We start from the raw sequence: 23,655 nt of genomic DNA on the forward strand, positions 1-23,655 counted from the left end.
CCTCATCAAATATCTTAAACCACAGCACTCTAATTTTAGAATCAGACCTTCTCAAGCTTCCTTTATGACAGCTATTCTGGCCCTGTAATCACATCATTGGTGGCCAAACATCTTGAACAAGGACAGAATTTGAAACACACAATATGATTAAAACCCACATTATCTCTGATGTAATATCCCAGAGCCTATTACTGTACTTGGGCAGGAGAAAAGAATCTAATTAAACATTTATTTAATATTAAAATACAAACCAAAATATCAATGTTGGACAGTAATGCAACAATATGTCAACTGGCAAATATGCATTTTTTTTCCACCAAGAAAAATTAATTTATGTTCACAAATTCATGAAATGTACACCAACAGAACACTGGCACAAAACCCAGCCTGGCACAGGGACCCAGTAACTTCAGGGAAGGAGTTCCATCCTGGAGTGTCAGCTGGAGCTGAGCTGTTCTCTGGGAGGCAGGAGCTGCTGCCAGGTGAATCCTGGCACTCACAGTACCAGCACACCCCTCACTGGCACTGCTGGGAGGCTTCACATCCACCACAGAAGGATTCTCCTGCCCCAGCCAGCCACAGTGCAAGTATTGCTCACAGTTCTGTCCCGATGAGAAACACCCATGGAAAAGGTTTAAATTAAAAGGATTCACCACAGAACAGTGGTTCCCTTTAACACAGGTAAACTCATGTTGCTTTTTGTATTAAAGTCCAAAATCTCCTCTTGGCTAATATTTACATCACACCATAAATACTTATAAAATAGTGGAGGAAAACCAAGTGCAAAAGGGTAACACTACTATTTTTTTTTCCTGAAAACAAGCTGCCTTTTCGTTTCTTATTATAAATTGAATATCACTATTTAAAAATAATTAATATTTCTAAAAATATTACAATACAGGATAAACATTGATTTCTCAGGTGTAACAAAATACGTTTAAAATAGAGGTGGCTGTTTGAAGTACAAAATATTGCTGTTTGTAAAGGGTAACATGGTTGCAAAACTACTTTTCAGGGTTTATAAAAATACAAAACAATTTGCATTTACTGAGTGCATCATTATATATTAGTGCAAAAAAAAGTATATTTGCAGTCAAGAGAGAACTGTCAAAGATTTGCAGAGGTTCTCAAAACATGAAATCTTTTCAGAGTCATTCGTATTAACCCCAAATCTCTGTTAATTCTTTCCAAACGATCTTCCAGGGCTTCCTAAAAGGAGGAGTTAAAAGAAAGAACAAAAAGCATTAATAATATATCATGAAATCAAATGATCCTTCTAAAATTAGGAAACTGCTATCATTCCTATATTCCTGGTATCTTTTTTGAGGCCTTAGCTGCATTGTTATCACCCAAAAACCAGAGCCAGACCCACAAACTTGTCATGTTATTTTTATGTATTTTTTGGTTTTTTTAACACATGACTTACAAAACTCCATGAGAGAAACCTGACAAGAATTAGGACAGGCTGAATATTAGGAATATTAAGTATATTTAGGAATATTAGGCATATTTAGGAAACAGTTGATCACTGTAGTAAGTAGCAGTATTGATTTACTGGAATGCACTTTTAATTTCAAATTGATAAACTGATAACACACCCTGGGATCACAATTCAGGAAATGCTGATGTTGAAGGCTTTGCAGAGACCTCTATAAGACAACTTTGAGACTAGTTTTTATTAAAAGAGTCTGCAGAGTTTTCCACAGAAAGCACCTCCCTGTATTCCACCTAAACCAGTTATTTTTACCTTCTTACTTTGTACTTTCAAGGAGGCAATATTCAACCAAACAAAAACTAAACTTTTCAATTTCCCCTACAGCACAACATCCTCCCTGCAGCTTCAGGGATCTATTTGATAGTCACTGCATTTTGTTAATGCATTGCCTTTATCTACCTCTCAGTTTTAGCACAAGAACAGATTATTCTGGCAGTAATTTGGCAAAATGCATCCCATGTACAAAAAATAGAAGACATTAAACAGCATAAAAACTCTAACATAAAAATTCCCACAGTAATCACACTCACTACCCAGAGGAGGTTTCCTCTACATTATGTATTCTCAATTGTGGAAGAACAGAAGAGAACAGTAATTCAGAGAGGCTTTTTCACCTGATTTAGTCTTGCTTGCAAGGTCATTCTTCCACCAGAACAAGGGATTCGGCTGAGTGCAGCCTCAATCTAATAACAGAAAACACTTCAGCTGTAAATTAGTTTCAAGAGCCACTATGAGCCTTCCTAAATCCTCTTACAGAAGGAGAGGTGAGGTGTATGGATTACAGCTACATGGGGAGCTTTGTTCTTTACCACCATAATACTGTGCCAACCCCCACCCACACTGGGTTTGTTACAGGGACTCTCCTTTAATGAATTTAGGGACAGGGAAGGACAATGGCACATTCCTGATGTGACACTGAAGTTGTGGATGAATTTCAGCCACACATTCCATGGATAAAAGGCTCCATCCCTCACCTCTCACAGAACAATTACTATTTGTCACAACTTGAAAACAGAAATAATCTTTGCCTGTTGCTTTTCGTGAGTCAGCTCATCAAAAAGCCTCTCAGTTTCAGCCAGAGTTGAAATCCTTGCTGTGTACTTGAAGTCTTCCTCACAAGGTGATTGCACTGCCTCGTGTCTCTGGCTCCTCTCCTCCCAGGCTGCTGCTGCTTTCTTCATTCCATTACTGACAGATTCAGTACAGGGGCTCTGCCTGACACCTGAATGCTGCCTTCCTATCAACAGAACAGTTGAACAGTTCTATTTATTTTGTAATTCCCTGGGAAATTGTTACACGGGACAGAAAAAGAAATCAATGGCAGCACAAGAAGTGTGGTTTTGGCAGAGCATGAATCGAGGAGAGGGAAGAGCAGAGCCTCAGTCCTTGCCTTGAACAGCTTCCCAAAGGAATGCAAAACATTTGTATGGGTCATCTTTCAAGGGATCTTTGAAACACAGCACATTTTTTGGTTAACAACCAGATTCCTGTGTTGTACTAATTAGGAATTACTTTTACTGGTACATTTCTAAATATCACCAAGCTGACTGGTTGTCATGCAAACACCAGTCTGAATAAGAGCATGGATAAAACCAAAAAGCAGAACACGGCGAGAAAAGATCAATCATTTCAAAAAATCTGAAACAACTGGTTTTATTAGTTACTCTTTGCTGTCCATAATGCAATGTTTAGTAATAGGATTTTATTAGTATGACTCAGTGTGTACATCTTAATATAGACCCCACTAAGATATGCATTGGATAACTGAGTTAAGCACAGGGAAATGTATTGCCCTTCTTGCTCAATTTAATTATTTTTCTTGTTCCAGTGTGTTTGTGCACACAGACATATACATAAAAATAAAAGATTTTATGGACAGGATTTCTCTGTCTACAGGAATAAGGCAAGATTTAGAGGATTTCTAAAAGTTGGGCTTCACAGAGTAAAGAGTCAGCTTTCTAGTTAGGCAGCCACTACCACTGTGGAAAGAATCATGGTACAAAAATAAAGAACAGTTTCCCTCCACTTTGACAGATTACCTTCTGCATCATCTAGTGACTGAAACTGGAGCCTTTTCCTTGGATTATTGTGCTGTAAAGTAGAAGTAGCACCAGTTTCCAGGTCATCTAGGAGTATATCAAACCTACAGAGGAGGAAGCACACAGCAATTACTTGTTAGAACTCATGTATCAAGCAATATGCTCTTTTCTACTTTTTCACCTTTTGGGTGAATAAACAAATTTTTTTTTTAAAGACTAAGTCTTCTAAATCCTGTTCAATCATTCTAGATTTTCTTGGCCATGTTTTAAAACGCACAACTTAGCTTTATGTTCAGAAATCTTCACAACTCGTTTTCAAGGACATTTAATGAACAAGAAACAGCATCATTAAGCCTGGATAAACATCCTGCTGCTCTAAAAATCATCAGAACACAACTGTATTCACCAGACTCCTACCTTGTCACTGTGTTTTCATTTCTGCTGAGCAAATGGCTAAATCCAGGAGAGAGGTTTTCCTTTGGAGATCGTTTTGGGCTGTATGTCACAGACACTGGTGCCAGCATTATCTCTCTTCTTGCTGCAAAAGACAAAGTATGTTTATGTACCTCAGACTCCCCAGTGCAGTACCTCCCACTCATGTGCTTGCAGCTTAAAGAGTGCTCTTCAAAGCTGTCTACATGTTTATCTACATTAGATGAGAAGTGCATCACAACATGCAAAAATGAAAATAAACTTAGAACTCTCACATATTCCGTGATTACAGACATGAATTTTTCAGACTGCCAGAACAATGCAGAAACCCTGTCCCTATTTTTCCCTCTTCTAGAGCAGCCTTTCATGATTAGATTCTGCTTTTGGAGTGACACAAAGCAAGGCTGAGCAAGGCACTGACTGGGAGTGTTGGATTTCCTGTTGGCAGGAGGAAGGGATGATGACCTCTGGCCAGAGGGGGAGCTGAACCGTTTGGGTCTGTGCTGGTCCCTCCCTTTCTCTGGAGATCTGTTTGCAACCAAGGAAGGTTCAACAAACCCCACAGTCTGACGTCGAGCTGATGGTTCTAATGAAAAGAAAAAAAAGTTCTTATGTTAATCAATCTTTTTCAACACAAGAATTCACAAATATTCCCCTGAACTGAGCTTTTTATCCCTCACATCAACGTTATTTTGCTGTTCTGCTCAAGTCTCTCTTCCTACTCACAGAACATGAAATTCATGTTTCATTTAACTCATGAAAAAGGATCTCTGCAGTGTGTGAGGGAGAAATTATGCTGAGTAACACTGTTTAACAGAGAAACAGTGGAAATCAGGACAAAAGCATCTTTTGGGAAAGGCTGAAGGACCTGCCTGAGACCCAGAACACAAGATTTTAAGAAAGACTCAGCGTTTTCTCTAAATCAGCATTGTTACAGCTCAGGGCAGTCCCAGTTCCTCAGTTCCATTCCCATAAACACCATGGAAACTGGAATGGATTTACAGCAGCCAGACCTTGTTAGGACTCCATTAACTGTTTATAAATACTGAGATATTCTTAGAAAAAGGGACATTAACTAGTCTTCAGCTTGAGACCTAACCACAACCTCTGCATTCCCCCTATTCTAAACAAATCACTAAGATATCCAACTTTGAATTTTCTTAGGAAAACCCCACAAGTTTTGCATGCCAAAACCTTTTTTATCCCACCACTGTATCCTGGTGGACTTGAATGCTGAGAATACCAAAGCCAAAAGACATGCAAACAGAGAAAAGCCAGTAAAGACACTTTCAGAAATATAAAAATAAGAGTTACTAGCTGGTGCATCTTCTTTTTCTGTCTGTGTACCCCAATCTTTAAGAATTTTTCCTTCTTCAAGTTCTTTAAAGGCTTTTAGAATTGGTGCTTCTGCCATCTCATTTTCTTTCTTTCCTATTGTGTTGGTTGAAGAGTCTTCCTGTGAGGAGTCTTTCTCAGGAGGAGAATGGTGCCTTAAAGAGTGTGAGGTGGTGAAAGGAAAAAAAAATGCATAAAGTTTTTTATTTTATTTCATGTACGCAAACAGGAACAGAATAAACAAAAAGCATGGAGAAATTTAGTTCAGATTTTAGTTTAGTTCAGGAAACCAACTCACCTAGAAGGAATATAGGTTTCTTCCAGCCTGTTGTCTTTGGGGCTCTCCTGGCCCTCCAAAGGCTGCCCAGTGAAAATGGAATATTCAGCTCCTGGTATCAACCACTTTCTCCTGCTGACATCAGGAGTTCCCAACTTGCTGTGCGAATAAAAAGCTTCAAAATTATTAAAAGCTTTGGAGTTTGGGAGGGGAGTTTATGTTTGTTTCTGTTTTGTTTTTTAAGAAAAACCTGTGATTTATCCCAGTAAACAGAAACAAATATACAATAAACTTGTAAATACTATGGGAAAAGTAACTACTTTTAAAAACATGCTTGAAAGGTAAAAATAGAATATTTGGGGGAAAAAAAGCCATATGTTGAGGTTTCACTCTAAATTACACAATATGCTCAGAATGCAGAGCTCCACAAAGATCTTTGTGTAATTTAATGCTGCTTACTCAGACCCAGGTTTGGGTTGCACGTACATCTCAACTAATTAAATGAAAACATTTGGTGGAGATTACTGCAGTGCTTCAGAGCATCTGATCCCAGCTTTCCTTTGGACAACAATTATTAGAAAATAAAAAAGAAAAAACAAAAAGCCAAGAAAAAGCCAGTGTTGGTGACCTGAGAGGGATAAATATCAACTAAGTATCAATTAGTAGATCATTATCTTGAGATAGCAAAAGAAAAATGTGATTTCTATAGACAGGAAAGCAGATAATTAGGAAAAAGGGTCTTGTTTACCCAAGCTATGAACTATAGGCACTATTCTGTAAATCTTTCCTGCTGGGCATTCAATTGGAATGAGCTTTCCTTGAGCCTGTGGGATCAGTTAGGGACAGATTAACTCCTAAATCCATATTGGCTCCTACATCCCCCCTCCCTGATGAACATGGGCTGCCATGTCCAGGCCTTCCTTTTTTCTGTTCATTGTTGAGAGGTCTGGTTCATAAATATTAAAAGAGCTCTAAACAGAAATCTGTCCCTTTAATATATTAATACATAAATATTTCTGTCTTCATAATCATCAAAATTCAAATCTCCCCAAGATACTCCTGCTCCACACATCCAAATGGACATCCCCAAACCACATTAATTGTCATTTTGGGCTCCACAGCATCAGTGCTGAGATGGGAGAGACACTGAACAGGCCAGAACTGAGTAACAAAAACCAGAGGGGGACAAAGTTTCTTAGACCTTTAAAATGTAATAAAAAACCCTCAAACAAACAAAAGCAGAGCACAGATCAACTTGAATTTCTTTAACATAAATCCCAATTCAAAGCAGAGTGTTCATTCTGACTGAACTGCCCCTCTATTCTCAGGTTACCTGCACAAATCCTATTTAGAACCACACTGAGCAGGAATCAGCTTTTCAAACCAATGGCACACCAGGAAAAGCTCCAATGCCTAACTGGACTATCAGATGGAATTCCCAAGACCTTTGTGGAGTTGGGAATTCAGCTGAGCAGTTCAGACCCAGCAATCACTCCTTTGGAAGAGCAGGGACAGCTGGCCAAGGCAGAGACACATTAGCAGAGAATTCAGTTGGATTTATTAATTTCTTGGCACATCCAATCTCTGGATTACATCACATGTGTTTAATCCAGTTCAGCCCATGGACTGACCTCATCTTGATCCATTTTTAGCCAAAACATGTTAAAAGCTATTCTAAAACACATTGTTTTCATGTCTTAATGGTCACTTACTTGGCACAAGAGGTTCTTGTGAAACGATTTTCACTTATATGGCGAAGTTTCAGGGCATTTTCATGTTCCACCTGCTTGAGCTGAGCTTCAAGTTTTAGAATTGTCCTTAAAAAGATGCATTAGGAGATGATTTAAATAGGATAAAAGAAACATCACATTTCTTAATAGTTTAGCTCATTTTATTCAGATATTCTGGATGAAGCACGAGAACAAGAGCAACTGCTGCATTTCTGTCTATGCACCTCTATCTAAATATGGATATAAATATGTATTTGAATTTGAAGTTAAATAAATCAGGTAATCTGGCCAGAAAGACAGGACCAGACAACACTGCTGAGGAAGGAGAGAAGTAGAAAAAAATGCATATCCTAAATTAATGAGATTTTTAGTTTGTACCAGTAGCATGAAGCAGCATGAAATGCTTCATAAAATGTGATTAAACTTGAAAGATCTACAGCCCTCACACTCTGGGAGTAGACATTTAGCCCACAGTTTGTATTTCATATTGTTAAAACAATAACAAGTTTCACAGTTACCTTTTCAAATCAGAAATCTCTGTGTTTGCATCAAGCAATTTGTTTTCAGTTGTATTTAATGTATCCTACGAGGACAAAAAGAAAAATGCAAAAAGTCCAGAAACTGCAGAAGTGCATTAAATAAAACCCAAGTAACTCCACATCAGTCTTGGAAACAACACATCAATTACACCTTCCTAGTTCAAAGGGTCCATTAAATTTCTTCAGCTTTGACTTTGCAGTATTTTTGCTGCCTATAACTGGAAAATAACAAATTCCAGTTTCCTTCCTTTTCCCTCCAGGACTCTGAAGAAGAAAGTGATCAGTAAAGATAAATATGGATCTTTCTGTTTGAGCTTTTTCGAAATATTTAAGTTAATTCAGCCAATTCCATGGAATATTATCACAAAGTTTGCATGTTTGGGTTTTTAATTATCCACTGTGTGCCTACCTTTACTCTTTCATGTTCTTTTCCAAGGGATTCGTATTCTCCTAAAAGCTAAAACAAAACAAAAGAACACCAGCCCACAGTGAGACCACAGTCAATTAACAGTTTTGTTGGCTGCTGTAAAATCATCTCAACAGCTTGGCTAACACATGCAGAAGCACTACAGGGGATACAAAATGTACTTTAATAATATTTTTTAAGTTCTTTTTATCATCTTCCAATTGGAACAAAAAGTTATAGACAGGACAAGAGGAGACAGAGCTACTGATAGAATGTATTTCTAATTTTCAAATTATTTGTCTCTAAAGAAACTGAATGAATGAACCAGTAAGATTCCTCAGAGACTTTAAAAGTGAATTTGTCTTTTGAAATCTCAACTGTAAAAAAGAAGTTAAAGCATGAAGTAGCTTTACCAGCTAATGCCCATTCTACCAGTCCATTTAAACATTCCATAAAGCTCTTCCTAAAGAATCAGAGGAGCAATTCCTTAGACTAAAATCATACACAGTGAACAGATTTAGCAAGTTGGGATGAGGTACAAAAAGTTTAGTCCATCTCAAACAAGCTTAAGAGAGGAAAAATTACTTTGTAAAATTTCATGTAGCATCTTCAACCTAGAGTAATAAAATTCCTGAGACAGACTATTGCAAAGGTTAGCTTATCAAGTAGACACTTGCTGCCTTAAATAATTGTTTTAAAGTATCTTTCAGCTCCACAGTGCCCTCCAACACCCAGCCTAGCAAGGAGTCAGCTGAGGAATTTCTGTTTTCTTGTTGTGCTTTAAGACTTCCCAGTTGTAAACTCCGAGTATTTTTCACACCTGGGACTTGCTGTTGTCCCCCTGCCAACATCATTGCCCATTTTCTTACTCACATTTTGAAACATTTTGTTTTCTTCCTGGAGCCTGGTGTTTTTATTGTCAGATAACTTGTAAGCCTTCTCGAAGGCCTCCTCGAGCTCCCTGAGGCGGGACTGCAGGCGGCTGATGGCGTTGTCCTTCTCCTTGTGGCTGGCGCGCATCTCCTCCAGCCGCTCCTGCAGGGCCTTGGAGCTGTCACTGAGGGCACAGAAACGCTCCCTCCAGTCTGCCTGCAGGACACAAAACATCCTTCAGACTGTTTGAAACGTGCTTCTTCCCTGGCACATTAATTATTTCTAAGATTATTTAAATTTAAATAATTATCTTAAAATCGCCTGCACAGAAAACAAGGGTACGGGTGTACGTGAACTAAACAAGATTTTTGGTCATTTCTGTGACTTGGAAAGAATGAAAATGAAGACTAAACCCACCCAAAATGTATTTATTTTATAGGATTTTAAATATCTAGAGGTGAGGCCTCCAACCCATCTGATTAACTTACTTCCCAGCATAGACAAATGCCTAAAGAAGGTTGAATTAGTCTCTGCAGGTGTCTAACTCAGATGACAAAATTCAACTGTCAAAGTTTCCTGGGTTTTGACTAATAATAATTAATTGACTAATAATTAATTAATTTGACTAACAATTAATGCAGCTATGCATTAATTTATGCACAAGCAAACAGGTCTAGCCTAGCTAGAAAAACAGCAAATATACCTAAAGAGTATTTTTGCCCCAGCATAAGTGAGATTTCTTTTATCACTGATCTAATAAGAAAGTAATTAAAACAAAATAAATAAATTTAGAAAATTTAAAGAAGAATGGGATAAACACATCACAGTATTTCACTCTTAGACTTTGTTTGATCCCTGCTAACCTGGAAAAAAGTTCATGAGCAACAGTGATGATGATTCAGGTAGGGAATCCTAAGAAACTCAGGTAGGAAAGTCACTGTGTAACATGTGAGCTGATCTTATATATTAAGGGAAAGGTTGAAAGGTTAAAAGTAACAAAAAAAAGTATGGAAGCACTGGTAAATTTATTAATGGAAAAGTTCATTCTTTTACCCTTTTACTTAAAAAGCAACTTGATTTAATAACAGATACTTACCACTTGCTTTTCTAGCTGATTATTCTTATTTTCAAGGGCTTTTATGTGAGCACTTGCTTCATTCAGAGCTGAATCTAACTGGTCACACCTGCTTAGAACATAGATATTACACCAAGCTCTTGAAATTTTCAAATAATAAGCCTACATTTTATAGCCTTTTTCCCTTCCTCAAGCATCCCCACAAATTTTGGTGCCCAGCCTTGATCTCCTCCCACATTTTTCAGCCCCAGCAGTGTCTCTGCTCAGAAGGACTGTGGTGGCCTGGGAATACATAAATTCTGTGCAGTATTTCAGCTGTCTAAATGTGCAATATGTGTTTTAACTGGCAATAATTATACAGAAATCACATCAGCACTCTCTGTACAGCAAACACTTGAGCTGCAGATAATGGAATGCACAGCTGGGACACCCAGACTGCAGGGTAAAGGCACCAATGAACTCAGGACTGCTCCTGTGTCACCTGTGCTCGTGACATGGAAGGTACAGGAGGACGATGTTCACCAGCAGGACAGGAGAGCAGAATCTTCCCAACACAAATCATTCCATTACAAATTGCTCAGAGTACCTCTGCCTGCCAGCCATTCCTGAGAAAGCTTGCACTGGCTCCAGGAAAAAACAGGTCAAACAAAAACTGAAGTCTAAACACCACATTTACTGTCCAACAACAGTGAACTGATCTCCACAGAAACATGGAATAGTTTGAGTTGGAAGGGATCTTAAAGCTCATCCAGTTTCAACCCCTCTGCCAAGAGCAGGGACATCTTCCACAGGATGAGGCAGCTCAGGGCCTGCCCAACCCTTTAACCAGGGATGGGGCAGCCACAGCTTAGCAACTGCATTAAATAATACAAAATTTATATTTAACAGGGAAATATTAATATCATAGATACATGAAATCTTCAGAACTGAAGAGGGACATAAACTGTTTGAGACATTCCAAACAAGGATACTCAATCTTTTAAAATATACAGAGCACCACCTAAAGAGAAAGACAGGAAGGACAAACAGTACCTGTCAGCAAGGCTCTGATTGATTTTCTTCAGCTCCTCCGATGCAGCAGTTCTGTGGCTGGACTCCAGCTGCTGTTTCAGGCTCTGGATCTCAGAGTCATAGTAAGCTCGTAGATCAGCGATGTGTCGGGCGTGCTTCTCCCTCAGGCTCTGCCTAATCCTATTTTCAATATAAGAATTGTAGAAAATTCCAGCCATCCACATGATCATGTGGATTAATTTGTGGATTCTGGATTCATTTGGACATAATGAACTCAGCACATAAATGTCTCTTACAAAACTCTATTTGCATTCAACCTAAAGCAAAGACAGCTTTTTCATCTAAGGCAGAGAAGTCTTCATATTAATAGAGATAAATATTATGATTATTATGTACAAATACATACAGGTATATAAGTATATACAGGTATATATGATTATTATACACAAATAATATATAAAAGCACAAAATAAAGCTTTACTTTTTACAAGCCCTCATACATGGAATAAATGCCCTGTCTGCTTGTCCAGTACAAATCATCAGAGCTTCAACAATGAATAGAGGATATTTATTTTTCCTAAGCACAGTAAATTCTATGCTTCTCTACATTTGATTCTAAAGAGGAAAATAATCCCCCTCACAGAACTTTGAAATTCTCTGCCTAAATGAACTCCCTCACACAGCCTATGAGAAAGGATGTATTTTTATTTTTATGTATAAAAAGACACAAACAAGAGAACTCACATATTTTGTTTGGCTCACTACTATTGTTTCATTCCTTTCATGAAAGCACCAAACTTTGGACTTTTAAAAAAGAAAAAGTTACTTACTTTGACATTACCACAGGATCCTCAAGAGATGCCACTGAAAGGCTGCAATCTGGCAAACTGCTGTCAGCACACTGAGTAAGAGAAGATGGAGTTAGAGTCAGTGTTTCTTCCTCCTCAGTGTTGACAGAATGATCATTGTCAGCATTCCTGGGAGCCACTGGGAAGGGAGAGCTGGCCCTGTGTTCACTCTGGAATGGGTGATTTCTCCACAAGTCCAAGTGCACAGCTCTGCTGCTGGCAGGGTGTGTTGGAGAATCATCCAGCTGAGGTGAATGACTTGTCTGTGAAAAAGAGTCTGTGTCACAATGACTTGGAAATCCGGGCTCTGCCATAGAGTCTGGAGAAAAGGGAGCAGAGTCTGCAGGAGTCCTGGGAAAACTGAGTCCCTGGGTCTGCTGGCCTGGCTTCATATGCAGGGTTGGGTCCAACGTCAAGATCTAGGAAATAAGTTACAATGCTAAAATATTGTGATTTAACTCCATTTACAAGAACAAGATTTATCTCAAGGCATCAATAAACCATACAACATACTGTAAGTATTATATTGAATATTATTACAATCATTTGGAAGTGACAAATAAAATGTCAGTTCTGCAACACTGAAATGACAATACACATTCCCAATAATTGCAAACTGAGTTTCTAAGTTTCCATTAATAAAGGACATATCCAAGATCTGTAGCTTTCTAGAAAAGCTCTGAAATTTCAGTTATGCAAGTTGAAAGATTTTTGTCTGTGTGTTGAAACAATAACCTTGCAGGGTTACAAAAGCATTTCATTAATTACCTAAAGAGTACAGTCACACAGCAGCCACCATCCCTAGGTTATGTACAGGACTGAGAGCTATATAAAAAACAGATAGGAGAAAGAATCATTTCCACAAGCTGTGCCTGCTCTGTTCCATGGGTGGAACAGACCCTGGCACTGCAGTCCCAGGTGCAGCTCAGCAGCTGCAGCCCCAGCAGCAGCGGATCCGTCCCTGCCGCATCCTCAAGGTTGTGCAGCAAAGGTTCTTCCCTGCTCAGGCTGTTCCTGGAGGTTCCTCCAAGCTGGATCCTTTCCCAGGCTGCTCAAATTGCTGTTCCAGCACAACACTGGAGGTGGCAGCAGGGGCCAAGCCGTGTGAAACCAGCCCAACACATCCTCAACTGATCCGTGAAGTAAAGAAATTGATGTTACCTCTGGTGGGTGACTTGGCTGGGAAGAAGGCATAAAACTCTGGTCTGGCAGCTGCTGCTTTTCCCTTTGTCTTTTATGATAAATGTCCTTCAGTGATGACAACTTCCTTTCATCAGCAGAAGACAACTTCAACAGGCAAAATTGCTACATTACTTTTTCTGAACACAACACTCCACCCCCAACAAAGATAAGCAAGTTCTGGGGTGGGTTTAGCTAATAAAGCAGCTCAGAACACACAGCTTCATTCAAGCTAAAAAGGGTTTTTAACAAGGCACATACACCTTTAACATACTAATTAGACACTTCTCATCTTCTATACACAGCTCCTTTTGAAGGACAAAAGGTCAGTAAATTTCAAGGGAGGTTAGTGGGGTGCAGGAATAACAAAGAGCCAGGATATGAAAGACTGAGATAACAAAAGGGTTCTCTCCATCACAGGCAAACAGCAAAGACAAAAAACAACTACATAATAACTTTTAAATGTATACAAAGTTTACCTGAACTGGTGATGTTTTCTCCACAAAACTATCAGGCAACTCGCTTCTGAAATTCTCTGGTAAAGTGTGATACATCTCCTTTTCATCTAACTTCCAGTATGAAAGTCCTGATGAAAAAAAAGACCAGAAGAAAATTAATTCTACAGATTTCAAGCTGTCAGCTATAGAACAAGAATCCAAAACCCATTAGTAAAATGTTATTTGGTCAGTAACAAGAATGGCACAGTAGTTATTTGCATTTACTGCTCAAGGATATCATTAGAGCATTTGTTACCAGGCCAGGAGTTAGAAAAATCTCAATGCAAAGCACGGGCAACATAATCAGTCTCACATCATACAGCACCAGGGACAAAAGCTATAAATCAGTTAAAATACATAGATTTGGTGTTCAAGGGGCAAATCCTCATTTACCATGAACTTACATTTTTAATGATTCCAGTATAGCACTTAAAACTGGCACCACCCAAGAAACAATCACACCTGACATTACAAACTCTTCACTCTGCAGCATGCAAAGACAAACTACCAGGACTAAGAGGGATGGCACAAGAGGAACAGACACAGCCTCAATCCCACTCCAATCTCTTAAATGTGTCCCTCTCTCAGTGGCTTGTGAAGAAGCAACAATTATACACAGTTTGCAGGGCTGCATCTCTGTGCCCCTGTTTGTTACTGAAATGAATCCACCCTGTTATGATCAAAATATGTGAATTAGTTGTCTGGCTTTGATAAAAAACCCCAATAACCACAACCCCCAAACCCATAAAAATCTACCACCAACCCCCCCTCACATACACCCCCAAAACAACAAAGCCAAGCCTTACCAAAACACAAAAAAGCAACCCTCCCCCCAAATTAAAGAATCACCAGGTTACACACTGCATTATTGTGTCCTGGTCTATTCACACAGTTATAGAATCATGCCCTTGGCTTAAAGGAATTCTGCCTCTGTTACCATGAACTCCTGTAATTACCACACCATTGATGCTAATGTTTCATATCCTACCATGATATTAACAGTAATTCCATTATGAAATAGCTTTAAACACAAAGTTCAGCTTTGAAATGCTGAGAAATTTGGAAAAACATCCCAACTACTGCATGTCCTACATCTGCCAGCAGCAAGACACAGGAGCTGCCATCAGTTTGAAAACAGGAGCAAGAAGCAGAATTAATGCTATAGCAAAGCCTGTCAGTGCTTAAATCCTCCTCATCTCCCTGAAGTTATTGGGGATGCATTCCAGTAAGAGTTTTAAAAATGAGAATTTAAAAGAAAGGGAATTTATGTACAAGAAATTAACTATACCTGAAGCTTCTGACACTACAGAATTTGGACTTTCCTTGGGTTGATTGAGGTAAAAAGTGTATGGTGGCAAAGCAGCATCAGTAAGGTTTGTCTAAAATTACAATGGAAAAACAAATTCAGAAGGAAAATCACAAGGGAAAGAAAAGCATACAAATGTTATTAGTCTTTTTAAGCAGAGATAAAATACAATTATACAGCATGATCCAAACCTACAAAATTTATATTGAGGGTAATCATAGCCAAAAGTGGAACTAAGCTAAGCCACATAACTAAACTGATGTTTCCTAAGACACGCCTGTGTTTTTGTCCTGAGCAAAGTGGTTAATGCCTTAACACACAAAGAATCCTGTGTGCCAGAAAAGGCATCACCAGCTGAAATCAAAGATCCTTCAAAATTACAGGACACAATAAACAACCATGACCTGAAGCCTCAGCTGAGAGTGTGGCCATTATCTCTACAAGGAGAGAACATGTGACACTCAGGGAGGTGTTAAGACAAAAATTAGGTAATGAATTGAATACACCAAAATAGCTCTGTGCCTAAGTATGGAATGATCCAAAAAGCAAACTTTGCCCACATGAACTTTAAATATGAATGGGAACTCAAATGCTTAAAATATGAAAGTATATGCTGAATGAGAACATGCTGTAACTCTGAAAAAATACCAGTTACAAGAATAGCATTAGAAAAACATAATGAATTAAAAAGAGACTTACATTGTCAAGTGGTAATCTCTTCACTCTCTCATTTTCTTGCATAGAGTTCACACATCCTTCATCTGCAGTTACTCTTTTTGGTTGGGTTTGTTTCAACTTTTGTGCCCATGATGTTAAAGATTTACTGGATGGTAAGAAACACACACATATATTTAGGGGAAATACATTAAAGTGTATCTAAACTAGAGATGCAGACCTGCATCACTCAGAAACATCAGGCTAAATAAATATCTTTATCTATCAAGCAGTAGAACATCAAGAGTTTCCATTCAACTCAAACATGCCCCCAGTGACCAGCAGCTTTTACTGAATGGGGACTGTTTATAGGAAATTATTAGAAAGGTTAGAAAGTTTATCACTTACCTGGCTTTTTTCCCACATGGATGATCTTCATCAGCTTTATGCTCCAAGCCAGCAGGGAAAACCAAGCTATCCCTCCTTGCGGATGGAGGACTCTCCTCTGCTGTTTGTGCCGGAGGCTCTCCTTGGCTCTGAGGGCCGCCCCCGTGCAGCCCCGGCCCGGGGGGAGGCTGTGCCGGGCAGGGGCCGGGCAGGGCCGGGCTCGGCTCCGCGGGCAGGGAGCCGTAGCCGCTGTTCATGGAGCTGTCGCTGTGCACGGAGCCCTCCCTGCCCGCGCATCCCCGCGGCAGCCCCGCGGCCCCGGCCGGGCTCTCCCCCTCTCCGGACGCCAGGTGCCTCCCCAGGCTCTCCCGCTCCTCCAGCGCCTCCGAGCACATCCCCATGGGGCCGGGCACGGAGGGCACAGCCCGGCCCCCGGCCCAGGTGCTGCTCTGCAACCTCACCAGCTGCTTTATCTCATCCTGAATCAGCTGCACGGGGGGGAAAAGGGACAATTCCCATCAGATCCCGCCTGAAGTCACACCCCTGTTTAGACGCATCTTCCATTTGTGTTATTAGCAGGAGATTTAGAGTATTTATTCCATATAACTCCAAGTTTTCATGTGCAGACATCTCATGCATAAAGTAGATAAATACATACTGTGCATAACAGTAAATATAAATAAAACAGTAAAAAGAACAGTAAAATGTCCATGGGAACAATCCTGAATTCCATGCAGTGAATCACGAGTCTCAGTAGTCATTTATTCATGTAAAATACATGCATGAATGTATCACTAATTGCCCTCAGAACTACAGTTACCTACCAACCTGCTAAAGAAATACAAACTATCCAGGTGTTGGGCTAAATTTAGGTCTGAAACACTTTTTCACTTGGATACACATTTTTAAAGACTGCAAGGATGCTTTGATGGAAGTATTAACCATTACTCTATCATGAGAATAGGAATAATGTACCTCTGCAAGATTATTGCATAAAACTCAACTTTAAAACACCCAATTTGGATATTATGCTATTTGGTTCATATGGTACAAAGTTCTGCCTTCTGATTGTTTTGGTGGCTGATGGAGTGGAGCAAACCCAAAACTGCATCACTACATTTAACAGGTCACTTGCTCTTTAGTCTACAAGACTTATTTCGGTATATTAGGTCAGTAATTTTCTGAAGTTCTAAGTTTTACAGCTGTGCTCTGGAAATACTGAAACAGCTCTGAGAAATAATTAATGCTTTTGCCAAGGGCTGTGAAGAGATTTCACATTTGTGCCTGTGGCCAGCACTTCTGCAGAGTTCAACTGAGATTACTGAACTGCAGGAGCACACAACTCTTGCACATGACAGGACAGAGCACAGAATTGTTTTCAAGAATATATTTCAAACTAATTCCCTCAGGAAAGGAAGAAGGAAAAAACTTGCAATAATTTTAAGAACATGGAACTTGTGTTTTTTCACAGAACTACAGTACATTACTCACATGTGAATAGCAACTGGAGAGAACAAATTGAACAAAAATGATTTGTTCTCTCAAAGTAAGAAATAAAAAAGAATACTTAATTTCAGAGGAACCTACATGTAATGCTAGTCAGGATCAAGCCTCAGATTTTTTATTAACTTGCAATAGAACAAACAACTGAATTTCAGTTCAGCCTTTCCCTGCCAAAAATAATAAACAGACAAAAAACTTGGGATGAAGTTTCCTTCCACTACAAAGTTTTGTGTTCTGCTAATGATTTCAATCATGACTGCAGCAATCATTTATATTTCAATTCTGTAATCCAGCTGTCAGGAAGGTAGGGAAGGGAGAAAAGAAGGGAAAGAACAGAACTGGAGTGGGGGGGAGAGAAGATCAGATTCACTGCTGACATTTAATCTTTGTCATTAATACCCTGTGCAGGAAAACTGAAAGGCTCCTATTCCAATTAAATTGCTTTTTTACCTCTTTTTGCACAGTCAAAAATAACTGCAAGAGGTGAAAAAAAAAAAGGGAAAAATAAGATGTGCTTTCTACAGTTTTGGGATTGTAATTTTGGTTTTATAATCTCTTTGATAAAGTCTGATCTTGGGATGATCCAGCTTGTCCCTGGCACAGTTATGGTTTTTTGTATAGATCACAAAAGCCAAGGGCTGCCCCCACTGATTCCAAAAGGAACTCAAGGTTTTTTTATCCCTGTTCTCACAAGGATGGAGATTTTTATGTAGTTGGTCTTGAAACCCAGCATGGAGCAAACCTTATCTCAGAGTCATGTCAGTGCTGATCCAGCACCTTGCTCTTCTACCACAAAAAGCAAATTCCCATCTATTCTATTTAATGCATAAAATAGCTCAGTTCTAGCTGCTGATTTTGTGTTTAGTGTGGCACCCCATGCAGTGAGAAAGCCCTGCTGACCCTCAGCTCTTCCAGAGGTAGCCTTTCCTATTAAAAAAAGACAAAAACCAGCAAAGCCAACACAATGGATTAGTAAAGACCATGATCAGCAACAAGTGAATCAAACCACTACAGTAAGAGGAAGGAAAAACAAGGGTAAGGAAACAGGGAAATAACAAAATGGGAGGGAGGGAGGGGGGAGGTGAGGCAGGAGAAACAGGATAAAAGGACAGTACCTCTTGGTAATTCAGTTCAGGAACTGCTGATTACTACTAGTGTGGAGGGCATCAGGAAAGGGAAGGGAAAAACAGCAACCAAAATGATGAAGATATTAAGCATTATATAATTATAGTTTCATTGTCTGCTATATATACATATACATTGCCTCTGTTCTAATGGATAAACAGGGTTCAGCCAAAATATGAACCTTCACAGGGGTTGTTTTTCATTCTTAGAAAGGAAACTGTTCAAGTGAAGGTGGGATAGGTGTTCAGCTATTACAGTGATGCTTTTCCTGGGCCATATACTCTCTGGATGAGGGGATGATAAGCTGTATATTTTTTAAATGAAAATAAAGCTATATTGTCTCAAAATCAGAAATTATACAGTCTAACAGTTCATAAAAACCTTGTGCCTACAAAATACCATTATCAGGTGAGCATTCTGAACCAAATGTTTGTGAAAACAAAATAATTGAAAATAAATAATCCACAAATCACTCCTGAAATGGTTCCTAAGAGTTGCTTTGTTAATTAAGCAAGGCTGTCTCAAATATGCTCCCTTTAAACAGCATCCACTTCCATTAACTGCCTCTCTGCATTGTTTTGGACGGAGAAAAATATCATTCAGCTTTATCAAGCTCCATGAACAGTCATTACTTACTTGGATTTGATGGTGGAACTGCTCTTGCTGGGCATTTATTTGTTCCTGGCATTGTTTTTCTACCAGTCTCAGAAGCTGTATCCACCTTGTCTGTTAAATCACAAAGTGCAATAATTAAAGCACAGAAATGTTGCACCTCTTACCTCTTCTCTGGCTGCAAACAGCTTTGCAATCCTGTCCCTGGGTGTTGGCATAATCCAAAGTTGAGGAACAGCACTGTGGGTGCCCATCCCACAGCACACTCAGCCCCCACCATGCCAATCACTGGGAACCAAAAGTAGGAACAGCTGCCAGCACAGAACAGCCAGATTCTAGAAAGGTTGATTCCAGTTCCTTTAATTACAGGCAATTCTAAAATTGAGAATTAAACACCCTTCAGTAAGAAACTCCTCCCCTCAGCAATCCAGCTAAAGGCCAGGATGCATAATTATGTCATGGAAACTGAGAGATAATTTTTTAAAAAATCAAATACACAGCATTCCTGAAACATGGCAAAATCTGGTGTTTAACAACTATTTTATGTTAATGTTTATGGAGCTGGTGCTTGAAGCACAGGGCATGGGACACACACATCAATATTCTGTTCCTGGAGGTGTTAAAGAGAACCCAAATTAAGCATCTGTCAACACACACTTGGATGGATCCCAGCCAGGGAGCTCAAAAATCTGCAAGAACAAGCCCATGGTGTGCAAAACTGATGCTCCTTATGATAACCAAATACACTGATAAAATTGAAAATACAAAGGACAAAAAAATTCCAAAAAGTATTTTGGAGAATTAGTTCATTGAAACCACATCATTATTTTTGCACTGGTTTAAATCTGGAAACAAACTAATCACCTACACATCTTTAGAAATGGATTCTATAAATAAGTCAAGCAAAACAGAACCATTTTTAGGCAAAAACCCCTTTAATTTCTAGGATCATTTCAGACCAGTTTGAAATAATACAGTTTTAATGGTTTAAATTTTTCAGTTCAAAAACTCGCTATTGTAACTTTGGGAAAAAATGTTCAGATCCATATTATATTACAATATATATTTTTAATATAATAATATTATTTGATAAAACACCAAGATATAACAATAAATTATTGTAAAACACTAAGATAAAATTGCAGTAAAATCCAGCCAGGTGATTAGTTCATTTATTGTAAAGGATCTCTCCCATCATTAAGGATAAACCCAGATCTTGCTGCTGAATTGTTTCATTAGATTTGTCTTCCAAAATGCAAAGCAAATACATTAATACCACTTTTAAAAAATAAAATTTAATATCAAATACCTCACAGTTCCTCACAATTTCCGAGTTAGCATGTCCAATGTTCTGGATATCTTGCATAAAGGAGGCAAGCAGCTCAACAGAACCAGGCTTTAATGAGGACCTGGCATTCCCTGAGTAACCAGAAACTCCACAGGGATTGGATGAAGGACCTCTAGAGAAACACAAAGAAAACAGCTCAATTATTTATTGTGTCAGGTGTGCAACACAGTGGCCCAAACAATACCCTACATCTGCCAGACTGCCAGAATTACACACTCAATTTAGGACTCTCACCACGCTGAAATAAAAATTTCACTTTAACACCAATATTACTGTGAAGGGGTGCTAATTAAGCAGAACCAAAATAATGAAAGTAATTGTTAGTGATTGCTTCAGCACCTTACCTGTTGGAATTCAAGCTGTGGGGGTTTCTGCCATCACAGTCTGCAGAGCACAAAGGGGGTTCTTGGACAGGATTCACCACATCACTGTTTTCCATATCTCAGTCCCAGGTAAGACATTACCCTGAAAACAGAGAGAAATAAACATCACTCTCTTTCTTTGAAAAAACATTTGACTTTATTGTGTGAAGAAATAGAATTGGAGAGACATTTGTTTCAGCCAAACCATCCCAAAAAGTGCAAATATTCCACAAGCAGGCTTCTCCCTTCTCCTGGGGGAGAAGGAGCTGCTCACTCAGCCTTGGGCTTCCCACAGGTCCAAGGATTCCCAGCACATACAGAGTGGCTGGAAAGGGGGCTGAATGCAAAACATTCCAGGTAAAACCATGTTATCAGGGTCTGATTGGTTGTTTTCTTTAAATCTGGGGCTCCACAGACCATGTGCAAGGTGTGAAATCTCCTATTATTGATGTATTTAGATGTGATTGAGAATCTAAACCCTCACTGTAAGAAACACACTCACCAAAAAAAAAATAAAACTGAGATCAGCTGACTTAGACTGGGGTCAACCAATTCTGCCATTTCTGTGTGTAATATTTGGCTTACTTTTTTCACAGATCACTTGTTCCACTGTTATTATGTAACATTAATTCAGAAGGCTTAAACATTGAGCTCCATTTCTGACCAATTAATAAAACAACAAAAAAAGGAGTCAAACAGGAATCCCACAGTGGATGAAAACAGCAGCTGGTTAACTGAAAGCATCATAAATAAATAAACAAACATAAAATACTTGGGCCACAGTCTTACAGCACCCACAGCAGACTGGCTGTAGAGAGACTAAAATATTCTTCACTTTCTAGAGAAAGTTTGCATACTTTCACTAAGAAATCATTAATTAACCAGTTCTTACATAGGGCTTATTTCAGCATGTTGTACACCCTGGTGAATTCAGCCTGTGTTCTAACACTGAAGAGAAACCTTATGATCACTTCATGGATGGAGAGCAAAAAGAGGCATTAAGAAATATCATCTTGGCAGTCTGGTAATGCTAAGAATAAATTCCTGCTGCCTTAAAGAAGCACAACACTTCCAAAGCACAACCATTCCTCTTTACAGGGCTGATGGGTTTTACAGATTCATTATTTGCAAATTCTTGGAGATATATCTCCAATAATTTCAGAAGGATAATATATTTTCACCAGAAGGAAACTAACTGACAGCTGACCTATTTTCCTGTTTTACTGGAGCCTGCTTGGCTTTAGCAGAAATGTTTTCTGGGTACTCGCTCACTATCTCGTCTGGGTAGGGCTGAAAATGCCAGAATTGGAAGGAAGTTATCACAGACACACACATGCCTCTGGCAGAGCTTCGTGGGATAAAGAAAAGAAGACAAAACCCATGGCTTTCTTCTTTTTCTAGCGGTCAGAAGCCTGCAAAACCTGGAGGTTGTCAGCTGCTGAGCTGACAGCGATGGCTGAGGCTGGGAGTGTCACTGAGCAGGGGATGGGGGCGGCATCAGTCCCCCCGAATCCCCAGGATGGAATCATGGGTGGCCTATCTCGGCAGCACAGCAAATGGGTGGGACTTAGCTGTGACACAGGCTCGTTTCATAACCTCATTAGAAGTCTGCTCTCGATAAAAAACAATATTAGCGAGCTGGAACTGCGCTGCGGGAGCGCTGTCACCCATGGATCCCACAGCACAGCACCGCACAGCGCGGTCCTAACACGGCCATGCAGCTGCAGAAAGGGGCATGGATGGGAAAATACAATCGGCGAGGTGTTTGTAACTCAGAAATATCGGCGCTGATTTCGGTGCAAACGCCGACACACAGCCCGTGAGGTTTTGCAGCGCTTCCTGAGCCAGACCCGACTCCTCCCGACCCCTCAGCGGTGCCGGGGGCGCTCGGTGCCCGAGGCCAGGCCCCACCTCCCCACGGACCTTGAGGGACCCTCAGAGGGCACAACGAGCCCGGGGCTGCAGCGCCTGCGGGAGCCGCCCGGGCCCCGAGGGCTCAGCCCCCGCAGGGACCCCTCTGCCACGTTCGCTCCCTCGGGGCCGCCTCCCGTCGGTCCGTAACCCCCTCCCCGGCTCCGCGTGCGCCCCGTCCGCTCGCCAGCGCCGCGCTCGCCCCGCGGTGCCCGGCGGGCCCCTCACATGCCAGCCCTCACATGCCAGCCCTCACTCGGCGCGGCCCCTCCACGGCCCCGTCCCTTCACCAGCGCCCCCCCAGCGGCTCCGCCGCCCCGCCCCGCTCAGGCCAAGCCCCGCCCCCGCGCTCTCATTGGGCGGCCGCTCCTCGCGCTCCGCGATGTTGACAGCGCCGCCGCCTCCGATTGGCTGCACCGCCCGTCACTCTGGGAGAAAGGGGCGGAGCGCTGGGGGCGGCCTCGCGGCTCCGGGATGGGGAGCAGGGACCCGGCCAAGCGCGGCGGTGCTAACCCCGCCGGCTGCCCGCGGGCCCGCTCGGTTCATACCCGCATCGCTGGGAGCCCACGGCGCCCGGCAGCCGCCTCCTCCGGCGGCCGTGAAACGACGAACGGCGCGGCCCTGCACCGCCCGCCCGGCGAGTGGCGGCCGGGAGTTTCGAACGTGGGGACGGGGGTAGAGGGCGCTCCGCACTGAGCCCGGCCCTGTGAT

At 40.7% G+C, this 23,655-nt stretch overlaps 1 protein-coding gene across 8 annotated transcripts; it reads right to left on the reverse strand.

Annotated features, from left to right (window-relative positions):
• Positions 1-209: 209 nt before the first annotated feature.
• MPHOSPH9 (M-phase phosphoprotein 9) lies at positions 210-23,611 on the reverse strand. 8 transcript variants are annotated; one of them, XM_063173145.1, is made up of 24 exons: positions 23,493-23,611; positions 21,016-21,136; positions 20,633-20,783; positions 19,348-19,437; positions 16,105-16,571; positions 15,742-15,865; positions 15,025-15,115; positions 13,719-13,825; positions 13,222-13,347; positions 12,043-12,323; positions 11,234-11,392; positions 10,223-10,310; positions 9,127-9,342; positions 8,257-8,304; positions 7,827-7,891; positions 7,291-7,395; positions 5,600-5,737; positions 5,281-5,456; positions 4,388-4,552; positions 3,952-4,072; positions 3,535-3,638; positions 2,524-2,732; positions 2,110-2,178; positions 210-1,209 (listed from the first exon to the last, which is right to left on the reverse strand). In XM_063173145.1, the coding sequence occupies exons 2-24, from the start codon at positions 21,108-21,110 to the stop codon at positions 1,108-1,110; spliced, it is 3,297 nt and encodes a 1,098-aa protein (XP_063029215.1). In that variant the 5' UTR covers positions 21,111-21,136; positions 23,493-23,611; the 3' UTR covers positions 210-1,107. The 8 variants fall into 8 exon arrangements, with proteins under 8 accessions (XP_063029215.1, XP_063029211.1, XP_063029212.1 ...); XM_063173141.1 differs by having other exon boundaries at positions 12,043-12,479; positions 23,493-23,610; XM_063173142.1 differs by lacking the exon at positions 23,493-23,611 and adding an exon at positions 23,173-23,242 and having other exon boundaries at positions 12,043-12,479.
• Positions 23,612-23,655: the final 44 nt, after the last annotated feature.

This window comes from Melospiza melodia, chromosome 20, assembly GCF_035770615.1.
Source record: "Melospiza melodia melodia isolate bMelMel2 chromosome 20, bMelMel2.pri, whole genome shotgun sequence".
Lineage (NCBI taxonomy): Eukaryota > Metazoa > Chordata > Aves > Passeriformes > Passerellidae > Melospiza > Melospiza melodia.